Source organism: Lepisosteus oculatus, chromosome 8 (assembly GCF_040954835.1).
Source record: "Lepisosteus oculatus isolate fLepOcu1 chromosome 8, fLepOcu1.hap2, whole genome shotgun sequence".
Taxonomy (NCBI): Eukaryota; Metazoa; Chordata; class Actinopteri; order Semionotiformes; family Lepisosteidae; genus Lepisosteus; species Lepisosteus oculatus.
Genome location: NC_090703.1, coordinates 26,091,800 through 26,110,028, shown reverse-complemented (window position 1 = coordinate 26,110,028; position 18,229 = coordinate 26,091,800). Strand labels below are relative to the sequence as shown.

Below are 18,229 nucleotides of genomic sequence, written 5' to 3'. Positions count from 1 at the left end.
AGTGCAAATTGGTTGCCTTCCTTCCGTAAGTCTTTTGAGTTCCAGACACAAGTCAAGATCTAGACTGCCCTTAGATATTTCATCTGGGGTGTCACAGATGGTACAAAAACTTGTCTTACATCTGGAGTCTGACATCCTGTCCTGGACCTGTCACGAAGAGCTTAATCTGTTCTCTGAATAAGACCCTATGTGGAGTGTACACACTACCATTTTAAAATCATATATAAAGAAACCTTAAGGCAGGTCTGCACAGAACAAGTTTAGTTTGCTTCTGGAACCAGAGATCAAATTATATTAGAAACAATGCTTTAATGCTTAAATTACTAACTTGAAGCATCTTAATATAAGCTGCTGTTGCATGGGATGCAATTTCAATTTTACAACAGGAATACATTTATTCAAACAGACACTATGTCTGTTGCTGAAGTAGGGGTCAGTTGTCAGATTATAATTTTCTCTTTATTTACTAGAGATTGGAGATAACCACGGCAGGATCTTGAGAATGAAGTCTATTCTATTTAGATCAGAAAACAATATTGATTTAATAAATTAGTCATTATATTACCAATGAATGTTACAGTGTGAAATCTCCACATACTTAACCACACATTTAATGTATTTAAATACTGAAAGTGTAATAGCATTATGTTACTACAGTTATGTAAAATAATGTATATAAACATACCACACAGAATATGTAAATTACAACTAAATAAGATTGATGACTGGGCAAGTGACAATCTGAAGGGCAGAGGAAGGCCTGTTTAAAAAATAATGGCTGGCTACAGTGATTGTTTATTTGGCATGTTGTCATTGTGTTGTTACAATGAACAGTTTAAACTGACAGGTATAACATAAGGACATGACCACATAAGGACAGGAAAGGAAATAAAAACAATTAATTTACAATTAGCCCACATTCCAATAATGTAGACTACCTATTTACTTACTGAGTTTACTGCACAGCAGCCCCAAATACAGCATGACTAAAATCTTCCATGTACATATTCCACTTAGGGAGGGGGGATAATTAAATTTACTAAGTCAATTAATTCTTAAGTCTGCCATATTTCCAAAAGACTAATAACTGGTGGACAAAATATCTCCATTAGACACATTGGACATTTCAATGCAATAGTTTTAAAAAGAAAGAAAACAGTTTCCAGGCTTGACGGCCTGTGAAGAACGTACTTCACAAAAGTCACTTGATTACACCCAATTTTCAGTTTTCATGGTATTTTTCATGGTTGCTATTCTGACCTGTGCCCAGCCTAAGATGCTGGCTGATATCTGATTTCTGGGTTCATTCCAAAATATATGTTTAGCATAAAAGCATTAGAGTAGATTAGAGATAAAACTTTTTAACAGGAAGGCAGGAGGAATGATTTCCTGACCAAAGGGGTCACAGGACTGATGTACTTCCCTACCCCACAGAGGTCCTTGACGGAACTGAGCTGCACCTCAGAGCTCCATCACTAAGCAGCCATTGGGATACAGCATAATGAAAAGGAAATTCTGGGAATACCAGTGCACCAAAGGAGACTATGTATCACTGCACAGCAACTGAGCCGTGGCTTCTGGATTTAGCCTTCCTACACAACTGATAAAAACTGAAACATTTTCAATCCATGTATCTTTTAACTGCTTCATCAAATTCAAGTTCACAGAGGAGCAGGACCTTTCCCAGAAAGCAACAGGCAGAAGACAGGGCATACCCCGGATGGGAAGCCAGTCCATCGCAGGATTCACATATCTAGATGCACACATTCAAATTAGGGACAATTTTCACAGAAGCCAATTAATCTACTAAGCATGTCTTTGTACTGTGGAGGGAAAAGGTAGCATCTGGAGGAACATACAAGCAACATGCATATAGGACTCCAGGTCCAAAAATGAACCCAGGGCCCAAGAGTTGCGAGGCAGCAGTGTTAACTACAGCGCCACCATGCCTCTCTGAAAAATTTTCATATTCATGTTTTTAGAGAGAACAAACTTTAAAGCTAGAGGACCGAAAATAAAAGAAATAAGGTGCTAAATAAGTCGAGAGCAGCCACAAACCTCCTGAGATAAGTCCTGTGCGTTAGATGTCAGCGGGAAGGGTGGACTGGGCTTGTTCATGTGCAATGCTACTGCATTGTGGATTTGGAAGGCATTCTGGAAATCGGTCTTCTGGATCAGCTGCAGCACCACTGAGATGTCCTCCTGGCTCTGTGAGTCAGACAGACTGTACTGGATGTGCTTGAGAGATGCGAGGAGATCTTCCAGGTCTGCAAAACAAATGCAGACTGTAAGCATATCAGCATCTGTCAAAACCCTTTCCAGGGCCTTCATCTGCATGCTCACTGTTACATATATAAAGATTTGAAGATGTTTGCATTTCCAATGACCCTGAAAACAGACCACATCTAAAAATGTCAAAGTTAATGCTATGGTACATCCAAAATTTTCCAAAATACACATTTTGATTTTATTACTTTGATTGAAATATGGGGTAGGTGTAGATAAAACTGAAGCACCAGCAGTGAAACTGATTTACTTGCTAGATCTGGTGAAATACAAAAAGAGTGTGTGCATTTCCTAAGAGCAAATCTGCAACTGTAACATAAGAAGGTTTACCAATAAGAAGATATTCTGACCATCTGTCACATTTGGGTTTACAGTAGTTAATTATAGTGAGGGTCTCATCCTATCATTTTTAAAAGACAATGGCTCAAACTTTCAACCCACCTTCAAACCTGTAATTAACTGGCACAGAGCCCAATCATTCTGTAACGGCTGTCAATGATAAAAAGATTAAATGTTTTGTAGTCTTGAGATTAACTTTATGCTTTATACATGATTAAATCTACAAAGTGGGCACTTCAGAAGACGGAACAATCTACCATATTAGGCTCAAAGAAATATGTCTAATTATACAGTCTATAAATGTTTTAATGTCTTAATTTGGCCAATCTAGTAGAACTTGAATGCATGAACAGGTTAAAATGGACCATTGTGCATAACTTACCCGAAGTTGTTCACTATATAGACATGTTGGCCACAGTGTCTAAGTGTGTATAGGGGTCTTGTCCAGGAATCTCTAATTCTTTTAATACTTGTGCAATACAGCAATTCAATGCTAATCACACTTGCAGACGAGAATTCAGTTTCAGTTAATTTAGTTCATCTGCTAAGAGTATGTTGCATATAGAATAACATTCAGTCAGAAAAGACAGGAAAAACTAAAAGATCGTAGTTCATAAAAGGCTACACTTTTGCACACAAATTACAACAAAATACTTATAAATCTCGCTAATCTCTCCACCATAATGACATTACAAAGCCTTCAATGTACAAATATACCCCAGGACAGAGGAAGTGGATGTAGGTTAAACAATACTATAGAATCATGACCTTACCAGCTTCAGCAACAAAAGGAACAGCTGGAGAGTGCTTGTGTTTTTTGAATGAAAGCAAATGCACCTCCAAAGACTTCACAGCTTCCTCAGAATGAAAGTGAAAAGCAAAATGCAGACTGTTAAAAGCTTCTCAGACTCAATGTACTTTTGAAACATTTACAGAGAGATATAGCAAGGGAGCTGCAAGGAACTGCTGGATGACATGGGAGGTTCTGAGAGGGAGGCAGCAACAAGACTGAGTGACTCTTGTAAAAAACATGGGCTTTCACAAGAGGGACCTGCGGTCTCGGGATATTTTAAGAGTCCCAATAGTAGCTCTTTGGTATTTTAAAAATTGTATTTGAACTTTTAATAAAGATCATAAGAAGCTACCATTCAATGTAAAATTCTCATTACACTTTATCAAGAGCTGTGTTATTAGAACTCCCCTCAATTAGCTAGATTGTATCCTTAACCAGTAAGTAATATCCCACCCAACAAGTAATCGGCCCATGCAGACCCAAAAGTGCTTGTAAGTGCTAGTCACCATTCCATCTATTAAGATTCATTCAATCACTTTTAGGCTGAAAGTGTAGGACAGGCTGAAAGTAGTGATTTTCTATGCTTTGAAAATAAAACACACCCTAGTCAAGTTATTAAACTTCTGCTCAATGCTGAAAATTGCATTTTAATTATGAAACAAATTAAGCTTGGTAATGAGGAGCTCAGGTAGAACAAAAACATGCAAGGACCAGGACTGAGAAAACTGGTCTGCAGTCACTGAATTACCTTTATTACTCCAAATCCCACTGCACGACTCTCCTGTCTGTGGTGTGACTCAGTGGCTTTTGCTTGGCATAATCTATACAACAATAATAGCTCTTTAAAAAAAACTTTGAAAGCTGACTGTTGCTGATTTTAATGAACCTGCACTTACAGCTCAGGCTGAATCCAATGGTCTAGATGTTGCAGTCTGAGCCTGGGCCATGTCATTAGCTAACTGTGAGGAGGATTCCCCAAGTGGGAGGTCTAATTTGGATGAGTGCTACCAGGGTCCACTCAGCTTATAAAGCAACAGCAACTCCTGGAACTGCCTGAGATCCCACAAGCTTGCAATGGCACTGCTCTTTTAATCAACTCTAATTCTTCACATATCAAACAATGAACAGCTCTAACGTGTGGCCGTGTCCACATGCCCTTATTCTCTTTGTTGTACAGGGGTTGTAGATGTAAAGATGAATCATAAATAACTTTTAGAAAATCTTGTAACTGAAAAATAGCGAGTCATTAGCACAGCCTGGACTTGACCTGCAAAACCATTCCTACCACTGGACCACTTTCCTCCATTAAGCAATTGGCTTTCACACGTCTTGATATATTCCAAGTACAACTTTTGGTTTTAGATGATAACACATTTCTTCCTTTTACATTACACATGGTTTTCTGTATGGCTATAGGCTGAAGTAGGGGACAATGGAGGTGCCTAGGAATCTAGGTAAAGTGTGTAAAACATGGCAGTGTAAACATTTCCAGGTTCAAAGAAGAGGGAACATTTGCTGAGAAGTAGGGAGTCCAGTCTGTGATCAAAGTAATCAAAGTTTGCTTGGATTACCTTAATTGAATTCTTTGTAAATAGTTAAGTGTTACTTAACAGTCCAGAAAGATACCATATAAGATCAGATCAAGAGAAAAGGGGAAAAAAAGGATGAGACCATGAGAGAGAGAGGACAGGAGCAGATAGAACTTGAGGCTTGTGCCAGGTGAGAGTCAGTTCTTCACAATCATCTGAAAATCTCAAATGGAGCTAAGCATTTGAACCTTGCTTAGAGAGCCTGCTATTCTGTAGCTTTTAAGGAACTTCAAGAAGAATCCCTCAGCTTAATACTGCCTCTCTGGTTAGGGCTTCTATTTATTTTGTGGAAACCAGGTTTTAGGGAGGTATTTAATTACAGGTTGTATGCTATTTAGTTAAGAAGGCAGCTTATCTCTTCCTCTGTAGACATTATTTAAGAGTCAAGTACTTGGTAGCAGTCCGAGGAGGGTTTACATGTAGGTCTCTGAAAGTCCTTGTCTTTATACAGAGTAAATTTTCCATGTTTGCTGTGTGTAGGGTAGTGTGTGCAACTGTCATTGTTCATAAATATTTGTTTAATCAGGTGAGTCTGAAGTATTACTCTTTTCAGCAAAGCTGTGCTAGAGAACAAGAATTCACGTGCCTCTAACTATACCAACCACTCACATATATTCTTGGCAGAAATCATATACAAGCAGGGGGTTATATTTATTACTGACTAATCTGCCTGGTCAGATCCTGATTTTCTACATTTTCTAACCCCCCATTTGTAACAGTACAGTTAAGCTATGAAATGTGGCTCTGCAAAGCAATGGCTTTCTAAATTTAAATTAAAGAGATGCCACCTCTTGTTATAGTAGAAAGCAGACGAAGTTGGGATAAATAATTCAAGTAACTGCCTGATGCAGTTCTCTGACGTGTACAAGGAGGCTGACAAAATCTGAAGGCCACTCCAAGCTGAGGATTTGGTGTACGATTTTACTCGAAGTGAACATGGACTATGAGCCCTGAGAGGAACAATTCAGCAGTCTATCCTGTTACAACAAATTTAATTCACATTTTGGCAAGAATATTTTTTACATATGCATTTTGTACAACTCTATCAAAGCTTGCATTACAAAAAAAACACCCAAGCTAGATTAATCCATGGGCTGCCTGGAACTGTCTGACAGCTTGAAGCAGATATCCTCCCCTGTGCCTGAGCACACAGAGTACAAGACTGTTTGAAAAACACACTGTGAAATGAAGTAATTAGTGATTTCCTCCTCAGTTAAGAATCCAACTGCAACAACATCAGAATTTTATTAATGAAGTGGGCTCCCGTTAGGGTTACAGAGAAAACAAAAGAAATTAATTATTGTCTCCAGGGAACCTGCTTTTTTATTGCACATTTAATCAGAGAGTAACCCTTAAAAAAGAAAGGCCAAATCCTCTCATCAATTATCAATCTTGTAAACAAGCAAAGTTAAACTGCAGCAAATTTCAGTCCTGAGAGAGAATTTAGTCTCGAGAGAAAAATAAAATGCCATTTCAATTTGGAGAGGATTAAGGTCTACCTAAGATGTTAATCCTTTCTGTAAGATTCTTCCTACAGGGGCTAGGAGAGACTTGCCTGACCAGACTGTCTCTGGGATATCTCTCTGGCCAAAATAAAGGGATTTATATTCCGGAAATTAATGTCTTACAATAGAACATCTGTTCTTTTTTATTGTTCTGTCTTTTTCTCCTTAGGAAGATTCCTTGGGGTTAAAGGCTCTAAGATACTTGTATTATAAGATTACAGGTCTTGCAGTTACATACACAATGTGGGTCTGATATGGTTTTTTTATAACATGCCAGACATTATGGCTGTGTGTAATATGGTACACCAGTTAAGAACATACTGTATAGGGTGGGACCCAGAGCTGAATTGTGAGATATGCACAGTATGTTGTCACAATTTCTCCAATTTGGAGGTTATATTTTAGACCTGGGGTTCTTAACCTTGGGGGCGCAACCCCCGTAGTCCCAGGACAGAACGCAGGTTTAGGGCGGTTACATATCAAAGGACAATAACAGAGTTTAATCAATAAACTATTATATACACCTGCACGGTTAAGACTATTTACACAAGCAGGGTAACTTAGTGGTAACTCTGCGAGCCCACAGACCATCCCCAGGATACAACTCCCAGCCTGCTCTGCAGTGTGCCCGGCGAGGGCACTATATTATTTTCTATTGGGTGGGCCACGATTGCATTTATTTTTGTAGTACTTTTTTCTTTAGCGCAAGGTAGTCGTGATTAGCCTAACAATAGAGCATTTTTTAATAGGTGGCACTGGAAGAGTGAGAGCTAAAGATAATTAGGAGAAATTAGTTTTGTTTAACGAGAGCTACAGGAGCTAAGAGGCCAACAATCTACTCTCCAAAAAGCCACTACTGCTTTGTTCACTACCGTGAACCAGAAGGCACTTCAGGCATCTTTCGTCATAGCTAACTGGACTGCCAAAACTGGGAAGCCACACACGTTAGGCGAGACTTTTTTCTTACTGTGCGCTAAGGAAATGGGTTTCAATTATGTGTAGGAAGAGCACTGCAGAGCAGCTAGCAATACCAGTATCAAATGGTACCATGTCTAACCGCATTGGGCATATGGCAAGAGACATGGAAGAGGAGGCGATCGCTAAGATAAAATGTAGTGTGTATTCCTTACAACTTGACGGGACCACTGATATCTCCAGAGATGCACAAATGCTTGTTTATGTCAGATTTGTTGAAGAGGGAGTAATTAAATGAGGATTTTTTGTTCTGTCATCCAATTCCCGAGCATGCCACTGGCGATCAACTTTTCATTTTGCTGGACACAAACAGTATGTACCTGAGCATGAAATTGACTGGAACAAGTGTGTGGGAATCTGCTCAGACGGTGCACAAGTTATAACTCGCAAACACATTGGGCTGGCCATGAAAGTACAGGCTGTTGCTCCATTAGCTTTGTGGACGAATTGTACGATTCAAAGACAAGCCCCCACAGCTGAGAAACTGCAAGTAATGGATGAAGCTGATTGTACTGTAAACAAGTGCAACAAGCGCACGAGTTTTCAAGATTCTCTGTCAAGAGTTGGGAGCAGAACATCATCAGCTGTTGTACTACAGCGAAGTACGACGGCTGTCCAGGGGTAACGTACTGAGTTGCCTTTACGAGCTCTGAGAAGAGGCGAGTACTTCTATTGGAGAAAAACTCCCCACTAGCCACTAAATTTTCAGACGAAATTGGCTCGCCCTGCTGGCTTATCTGGCTGACATTTTCAAACGTCTCAACGAGGTGAACACTGGACTGCAAGGGGAACTCATCTCTCTGACAAAACTGAAGACTGGATCAGAAAGCTATGCTTGTGGCAAACTCGGCTGGACAACGAAAACTTTCAGGCTTTTCCTGAACTAGAGGAGTGTTTGAATGACAGCAGTTTTAAAGGCTGACCTGTGTGTGCTTATTCAGGTTAATCTTGTTGGAATGACAATAGAGTTTCGGGAGTTTTTTTCAGAAAACTGTGCAGTGTCTGTGACAGATAAATGGATAAGGAATCCTTTCTTTGGCAACAGGAATTGCTCTTGAAATAGAGGAACCATTGATTGATCCGACTATTAATATGGCCCTTAAGCAGAGGTTCACAGAGAGGCCTCTGGATGAAATTGAATTTCTGAGTATGGAAGACTGAGTACTTTGGCACTGAAAAATCTTTGTTTGTGTGTGCGTGTGGAGGGGAGTGGGGTTTGCGAAATATTTTTAAACCCAAAAAAGGGTTGCACTCTCAAAAAGGTTAAGAACCCCTGAAATTTAGACAGTTATGACTACCACACTTTAACTGTTAAATTGAGCTTTAAGCAAGAATAAGATTTTTCGGCTAAATAACATATTTGATTAAATTTGAGTGAGCCACCAATATACCAGGAGTTCATCAACATTAAAAAGGTTGAAAACTGCTGATACACAGTAGAGGCATGTTAGTAAGTTGGAAATGATTAGAAATCACCACAAATACCAAAGAGCACAGTTTTTATCCCCATGCTGAAGTTTAAAAGTAAAGAGGTATTCTCTCCCAGAGTATTTCCTCAGAGACCTCTCTCTTTCTCACTCACCCAGAATTCTGGACGTACTCCCAGGTCCCTGGGGGGGCAGACCTTCAATAGGCTCAAAGGTGGGGTTATCTATGCCGATTCTGGGGTTCTGGGAAAGCTTCTTGAGCCTCATGGAGGAGTTGAGGTCCAACTCCTGCTTCTTGCCCTCTTCTTCGCGGCGGCGCCGCATGTCCTCCTGCTGCTGCCGGATCCTCTCTAGCTGGGCACTGCGCCGCACTGGCATGGCCCTGGAGCCCAGGTCCCCTGGGCAGTCCACTGCCATCTCCCGGTGCCACTGCGGCTCCTCGTGAGCCAACAGCTCACCACTCTTCATGTCACTGTCTGAATCCTCTGTCACGTGCCCGTTCATGTGTGAAGTAGTCATGGCGATCACTATCACCTGGAGTCACCTTAACTCTTCAGATACAAAGGGTGATTGGGCAGTTCTCAAATGCAGCTGCCATTCTATCAACACTGTCACTGATCAGCCAAATGCCACCCTCCGAAATGGGCACACCACCTACAGAAGAAACACAGCCCATTAACACTGGCACTGTAGTACCACATTGGCTCCACTTGCATTCAATACATCAAGTATATTGTCGGTAGCAGCAAGCAAATTTAAGGTGGGTATTTCAGAGGAAAGACTTTATTGCCTACAGAAACCTAAGCGGTGAAGATCCCTCAATAATTTTGACACTTTTCTTTAATATAGAGGCTGGCCAGTGTGTTACAATACGGGTTTGATGAAGTGGATTTACAACACCTTTTCTGCCCAAGAACAATTAAACAGTAAAACAGGAGGCAATCATGTCAGTGCAGCAGGAAAAGGTATTTTCAGAAAACTTCAATGGAATATGGATAGACAGCCCTTAAACTCTCTCTTTGCCAGTTAAATCACAACCACTTAAGCTCTCTCTCATATACCTGAGACCAGGTTAAGAATATAAATGTATTGAAGAGGATATGAAGTCATGCAATGTGTGCTGCTTTATAAAATAAAAAAAACAATATTGACAAGATATTATATATACACTTGAGCAGTCAGGTGTTTAAAATCAACTCAGTCTCACCAAGAACTTCTTTATTGACCTGTATAAAAAATATAGCAAATATAAAATTCACTTTGTGTGTACTATCCACTTCACCTATATTTATGCAAAGGAATTTTTTACATTTTTCTGCAATGTAAGAGTTGCAATCTTTATAACGGGACATCTGAATCACCTATTTTAATATACACTGTGCTGCAAATTATTCAACTTGCCTGAATTACTAGTTCATCAGCACCATGCTTAGAACCCCGTCAAGATTATAGCTATTACTGCTTTCATTTTGGCATGTGCAGAAGCTATTTAGAGAAATGTATTGAGATCAGCATGTTTCAGAATAGCTCATAGTTATATTTGCAAAGCCATAAATGACTTTGCGCACTAAACTTAATACAAACATCCCAGTCACATTCCTTTCTCATCTTGCAGTTTTGGAATGTTATGAAAATCGAATTGCTTTGAAAAAGAATCCCACTTCTTATATGAAGATCTACTGTAGTTAATACAGTGAGTTCTCAGTCAGCACTGTATAGATGTCATAAAGGGGCTCATTTACTAAAGCAGTACAAATATTCTCAAACACCTGTCAACAGAGGTATGACAGTGATGGGTCACAGGCTTTTAAACACAAGCTCAGTTTTTTCTCCCTGAAGTGAGACTATATCAATTAAAAAGCCTAAGTTTCACTAAGGTTAAAAAATAATACCACAACTAGCAAGCCATAAAATGGGGGAATAATGCCAGACAAGTCCCACAAATGCTCTAGGGCAGTGGTTCTCAAACTGTGGTACGCGTACGCGTACCGGCAGTGGTACGTGGCGTGCTGCCAGGTGGTACACCAAATGACCCTGGAACCGTGTTGTGTGCGTCGGGACGGGTTTTCGTATTTTGTATTTTTATACGTGTCGAATACGCAGCCTACGTACTACGATACAGTGCGCGCTAATACTTCAGTGGACACAAGAGATACTCTGTAATACTATACCACTCTATAGGAATGCGTGCTACGGACGCAAGTGATCAATTGTATTTAAAAAAAGCTACTGTATCTCCAGCAAACAGGGAGAAAGGAGAAAGTGCGTGATTTTGGAACAATGCCAACGTTGTAAACACAGGAATGCATAGAAATGCGTGCTACGAACGCTGGTAATCTTGTGAGCACAGGAAAGCGTGAAAAATAACAGAAAAATATTTAAGAACTGTTCAAAGTTAATTTGAGAAAAATACACAGAGCGTCTCTGTGTTTCTCTCACATGCGCATTAAATAAATACTTAAGATAAACAATGAAATAAAAACGGAAACGTGGAAAAATGCAAGCTTGTGGATTGCTAAAGCAGGTAAGCCCCACACTATTATGTGTGGAGAAAAAGCTGCTGAACAGCTCGACCTGCTGCCCCCCCCCCCCCGAAAGACAGTCATTCATAGAATTATTGACATGAAGGATTATATAAAAAGTACGCTGACAGAGCGCATTAAGATGACCAGATGTTTTTCACTGCAATTAGATTAGTCTGTAGTCGATTTGGCCAATTTGCTCGTTTACGTTAGATACGAGTTTGAGGGTACGTCCCGTGAGGACTTTCTGATATGTAATCCGCTACCAACAGGAACTACAGGAGAGCACGTATTTCAGCTTCTGAATGAATTTATCGAAGAGAATGGCATCGACTGGATAAAATGTGTCGGAGTTTGTACAGACGGTGCTAGAGCAATGACAAGCCGACACAGCGGTGTAGTTGCACGAATTAGAGACGTTGCTCCAGAAATGAATGGTTTCATTGCAACATCCACCGCGAGACCTTTGCCGTTAAGAAAATGCCTGACGACTTAAAATCTGTTAGACTGTTGTGAATTGTATCAAGGCTCGAAAAATTAATTCACATCTGCTTTGCTCGACTAAACAGGCTTACCCCTCTCACTGAAATGGTGCTTTTTTATTTTTATATGTTGTTTTTTTTTCTGTAAAACACTTTGAGAAGCCACATTTTAATATATCAAACAAAGCTTATTATAATATTTATTATATATATGTGTGAGTGTGTGTGCACATGCGCTCATGTTGGTCATTGATAATTTCTGGGGTTCCTATGAGATGATGACTTGTAGGTGGTACTTGGATACTTGGTTGGATTAGGGGTGGTACTTGGTCCAAAAAGTTTGAGAACCACTGCTCTAGGGGGACCTTAAAGAAGATTTGTACAGATCTGTCCAACATTTCAAATTGCTGTCAGCAACTTATCAGTATGTTTGATGACAAACTTGGGTTTACCACTACAATTTAAAGACTATGTGATCAACAATGTGGTCTTTGTTTTAACAGTATTGAAACTGTGAAGATATACATACCATTAGGCTACAACAAACAAAACAACGCTTAGGGGAACACAAACGGTTCTGTTCAGAAGGATTATGGTAAAAATTAAGCATAAACATTTGAAAAAAGCTAAGCAAATCTGAATCTGAACAGCAACAAGGTTGAAATGAAAAGTGCTATACAGAGTGGTGAAAAAGTACACCTACTAAAGATTTTATGGTTTAATATATTTAGACTTATTTCACATTCACCTAAATTTCACTGAGTCCTAATAGCAGATAAAACTAACTTCATCTGAAAATTGACACACAACATACAAAAGTATTCAATGTCAGTGGGTGAAAAAGTAAGCAAACACTTTAGTCCAATCCACAGTACAGCATCAATTCAGGCACCTCAGCAATGTCTCTTATAATCTGATGTCAAGGGTGATGTTTCACTCAACATCATGGGATTATTGTCAAAGACTCACAATTTTAAATTTCCTCACTGAATGCACACTGAAGCTACTCAAAACAAACAAAAACAGACATCTTCATAGAATTTGAAGGCACAGTAAATCATTTTTTCAAGATTAGAACAAAAAAAAACATACACCTGGTACTATTTACCTCAAAAAAGTCAGCTAAACAGATTCTTATACAAAGAAATTTGCATATAATACATAATATATAATATATAACATATAATACAAGCCTCAAAACACAGCAGACTATAAAAATTTTGACCTGACTTGTCTTTTAGCTATGTGTAAGCTAGAAGGAAATAAATCACCAATAATGAGACCCGGTAAGGAACCTGCCTTTAGAGAGGCACTACAAAATTCCCCAACGCAGAGTGGTGACAGTGATGGCAACGGAGGAATGACCATGAAGAGCTGAAAGAGAGGGGTTTAGAACACACAGAAGACAGAAACAGCTTAATTTTTAATTTCTCACATATTGCAGAGATTTATATTAAAACAAACCTAACCAGAAAACTAAACCAGCAAACTCACCCTTTCATAAAATATTTTTTTTTTAATTGGATGAGGCAGCACATTCTTACCATACTCCCCAATGAGCGGGTTAACTTTGTAAGCATGTTAAGTGTAGTTAACATCATAAAAAAAGACATTAAAATAGTCTATATAAAATCCATACAACCCTTAATTTTTAAACAAGTTAAACAAAAAAGGGTTTATGGAGATATACTCAGCTAGTCATTTAAAGCATCTGGCAGCAATTTGGCAAGCTGGGCCAGGCTTGCTATTGCTATAAATATGGTTTTCAGGAAGTGAGCCCATGACTGCAGCTAGCTTTATTGTGTGGAAGTTTGAATATACTTACAGAAGACTGACTAAGGTAAACAACTGAAATTAAATAACTGACAGCAAATGTGTCAGAAGAAAACAAATGCACTTGTTCTTCTATCATGACTAAGTCAGTGCAGCTCAGAGAAATCACTCTTAAGCACAATCCAAGCACTTAAAAGACACCAAGCATACTGAAAGCAATGTTTCTAAGGTAAGCAAAATAATTAAAAAAGCACCACTATGTACAACTTTTCAAACTTTTTAAGTTGTGAAACTACTGTACCTTTGAATTCCTACAATTCAAAGTAATGGAGTCTGCAGAGTGTCTGAAAATCACTCTTTTATGTGGTTTTCTTTATTTTTCCCCCAATCAGAGATTAAATTGGAAAGAAAAGAAAATGAATTAAAATGGTTATGTTTGAATTAACAAATGTAAGAATGAAAGTGTTCCAGCTGCTAGTAATTTCTTGAAATGTGCAATATTGCTGTGAATGCTTCCGGACAATAAGATTATATTCTGCCCTTGTTATGAATCCTACAGTTATAAAGCTGCAGTTACATCTGCCTCATAAATATGATATATGATATGTTCACCTAGGATTTGAAAAAAAAAGCGCTTTTTAAAAAAATATTTTCTTACTGGTTTCATAAATAAAAATAAATGTCTAGACAAGGAATTCAACAGGTGAAAACCATTGTGAAGCCTCTGCACAGGTGAAAGATTTATTAGACACATCTGACTTTACCTAAACAAAATGTATAAGTCACCCATAAAAACTGCAGCACCTTACATCAAACCAGATATTTCAATTAATGTCAAGGGAAGGTTTGGCAAAGTATTTCACAGGTGGGCAGGATACAAATCACTTCAGGTCTCAGAGCAATTATCAGCTCTAACAAGAGCCAGACAATCTTCAGATCAGTCCTTATCAATCTTATCTGCACAGGATACTACCAAATGGAAACACCTAGTCTTGAGATAGCACTGCTCACTGTTCTTGACAGCCTTAAACACACTTGCTTTTGAACTTTTTATTGCCCTTATAAAAGAAGAAAATATATTATGTGTGCTTTGAAATACAGTGCTTCTTGTTTCACATACTATTTAGACCATATATAGGTAAGACTAGAATTATATAATAGATATTTTGCATGCTCTTTTGTTTGAATAGTACAACACAAGAAGCTGGCTGCTTCTCTGGTGATGAATTTGCAGAAACAGCAAGAACTCCCTAGAAAAAGCTCTGTATTTTATTACCACACCCAGGCTCTCTATCCCTAGGTCCTGATAACCACCAGGCCTGTTCGCCATCACTGCTAACACTTCTACTTTCCGGTGTCCATCACTGTGAACTCCTCCTGGAGGATAGGGATTAGGGTATTAGAAACAAACCAACTAACAAGGCCCATAAGCCTTCATATTTTGGACAGAAATATTGCAAGTCTGAGCCAGTGTTTTGTGAACTTGTGAGCTCTAAAAATGAGCAGCACTTTGTGAGATTCCTCATGATGGACTCCCATAGATAACCATGTTGTTGAACAGGAGGAAACTATATTTACTTGAGAAGCACTGACTTTATACAACAGACTTGATTTTAGAAACATCAGGATATCATTCTTTCAGTTAGAATTTATTGATGAAAATAGGTTAGATTTATTGATATAAAGGAAAAACCTTTTCTAAGACAATTTGAGTCGTCCAGGGGGAACCTCAGGCAGCTGATAAGAATTCTGAAATCTAAACTTATGTTAAATATAATTAACAGTTCTGTGCAAATTTTAACCTTTTGTCAAGTGGATATTTCACTTTCTTTACATGGAGCTTACAAAAGAATTTTATGATTATGACCTACTTTATACAGCAGCCGTCTTTATAAAATAGTTTTTTTTTCAGATCCTACCTTCAACACCACTCAGATGCTCAAATTCACACTCACGTTATTTTTGTAAAGCTGGTTAAAACATTCTTATAAATGCAGCAATGGTTCTTCTGTTGAGTAACCTCTCTACTATCAATTTGTAAAATGAAAACCTCAATTATTGACAAAAAGAAAAACAAACTGGCTGAAAAACCCTGGACAATGGAGAACAATCAAACACAGCCTTTTAACCTCAGTGTCTAGGCAGTCAAGCTCTCCTATGCACACAAAGATAACCTACATCTCTGCAATGGCACTGTTGCTATTGTGATTTTGCTTTAAATAAGCTTCAGTCAGTTCACACAAATACCTAACAGGCTGATGTTTATTTGGAGCCAAAAACATCTGCATTACAGCTAAAGTGGACAGTGCTGCCATACCCAAACAAAAGGACCTTCCATCTTCAACATAGTAGAAAGGAATAAGAGTGGATTACGTGAACAGTAACTGTGTTACTGTAGGAGGAAAAAACGACAACTGGTCTTTTTCAAATTTCAAAGTGTCAGATACTGAAAGACAGCACAATTCAAGCAACCGTTGAGCACACTATGTTATACTGTAGTTTAAATGCCTAATTGCCATATCACAGCCTGAAACGTCATGTGTGCTGAAGTATCAGATGCTGCTGCTCCTGTGAATAAGTTCCAATATTCTCCCGATGACCCCCTTAGCCCTCTCTCCCTCTCCAAACCCTCCAGGGAGCAGCTGGGAAGCCTCTTTTCCAGGAGATTATCATTCCACAGGCAGCCCTCACCACAGCGGCCTTAAGCATCACCATGGGAACAGCTTTATCAGCGAGCACGAGGTCCTGAGAAGGAAAGAGAAAGGTGACTTCCCGAGTCCTTACCCAAAACCAAGCAGGAAATACTCTCTTTGCACTCCTTCCTGCCTACGCCTTCAGATCCCTTCCGCGTCTTTGAAGTTTTCTTTACTCTTATGGCTCAACCTGAAATGTAAAACCAAGGCAGGCAGTCACTCTAGTGCAGGGCAAAGGGCAAGGGGCAAGGCAGTGTTTCCACTTCACTGAGCCCATCCGCACCCTGTGCTTACACAGCAGATGGCTCAAGCAGTCTAGCAAGACGCTCTGATGATGCCAAAAAAAAGCCTGGACACTGAGCAGTATGATGTGTCTTCTCTCAATATTCTGACTCAGTAGATGTGCAGGAAAAGATGAGTGCACTGGGGGTACAGCTAGTGACCTATCTCTAGATCCACAACAGTGACAGAGGCAAGACAGGAAACAGAGCTAATTAAGAGCTAGTTAATTGTGTTCTACTTGAGCTTCAGTGTAAACCTGACATCCCAATTAACAGCTCCTCATACTACATACTGTGATCAAAAGTGCTGGTCAACCAACCAGATACCTATCAAACTTAAACACTCTTCAGGAGCAAATGACCTCTCAAGAAAACAATTTTAGATCAATTTTTATATACTGTCTATATCAAGGGCAAAGATTTGTACAAAACTTAATTGCTTTTATTACTGTGCGAAAGTTTCAATTAAAAGATTATTATTATTAAGAATGACTGATGTACTTCATTTGCTTTTCCTAGGCTGAGTGTGTGAGGACAATAGAGTCCTTGTTCTACACAAGGAGGACATACAGGGGAATGGCATATCACAACCCTGCAGGACATACAGGGGAATGGATTTCCCATGTGAAACAGTGGGAATTTACACCATTGAAATCAATAATTGATTCAATTAAGTACTTATAGGAGCTTAAGTGGATAGAAAACCAGAAATACTTGTGACTACAGGATAAGGAGAGGGGATCACAGTTCTTGCATTTACTTTCCTTATTGGTTTGTGATCAATATCAAGCGCCAAGAGGGAGCAGTGCTTCACTTCAAGCACAGACCTAATGATTAGTGCTATTTTAAGCACTCAGTCCATACATTCATTATCTATACCAAGGGTCTCCAACCTTGGGCCAGACAGTGAAAGGTTAGGTAGATGGCACTCTTCATCACCTTTTCTCCTCTTAGCTCCTGACATTTCGATGTAAAATAAATAAACAAACAATGCAAGAAAACTCAAGAACAACAAGTGAACATGAGATAAAGGTTATTTCACTTCTTTAACACTTGCCCGTAAGCATGCAGTGCTGGCGCTGTCCTCTGTTCTTGGGCTAGATAAAAATACTTTATTACTTCATTCTCAGGCTGTAGGTTAGAGACCCTTGATCTGTACTATTCTGAAATCAATATACTACCATACACTGCAACTTGAGCTTCAGTTCTTTTTTGAGGACCCATAACTGCAATGTCAGTGCTGTGATGCAGTGTACATCCAGCTGTGCTAAAGGTTTTCTCCTTTGGTTACCCTTTTCACATCAGTTCTCAGTCCCTTTGCAGTAGTTTAGAATTAGCAATTGACAATGGGCATCATTTTTTTTGAGCTAAGGTAAAATTGACCAGGAAGGGCCTCACATTCGAAATTGGTTATTTTAACTAATCCATCAACCTCTTAGTCACAAAGTGCAAGTCATCAACATTCCCGAGTGCCTTGGCTATGGTTTGCCATTTTGAAGTGCTGGGAGTTGTACCTTGGCTGCCTTTCTGCAGAAAGGTTCCAGATGAGTTCATAACAAAAAAG

The 18,229-nt window shown here is 39.1% G+C and overlaps 1 protein-coding gene across 4 annotated transcripts in view; it reads right to left on the bottom strand.

Moving 5' to 3' along the window:
• The window catches only part of pals1a (protein associated with LIN7 1, MAGUK p55 family member a), a 79,352-nt gene that overhangs the window by 39,179 nt on the left and 21,944 nt on the right, over positions 1-18,229 (bottom strand). For 3 of the 4 annotated variants that reach the window (XM_015351178.2, XM_015351180.2, XM_015351179.2), the window contains exons 2-4: positions 16,476-16,574; positions 9,070-9,568; positions 2,059-2,267 (exon numbers count right to left, since the gene is read on the bottom strand). In XM_015351178.2, the coding sequence (XP_015206664.1) occupies positions 2,059-2,267; positions 9,070-9,433 (573 nt within the window). In that variant the 5' untranslated portion in view covers positions 9,434-9,568; positions 16,476-16,574. The remainder of the gene's footprint in view (positions 1-2,058; positions 2,268-9,069; positions 9,569-16,475; positions 16,575-18,229) is intronic. The other variant, XM_006632686.3, reaches the window with a different exon arrangement.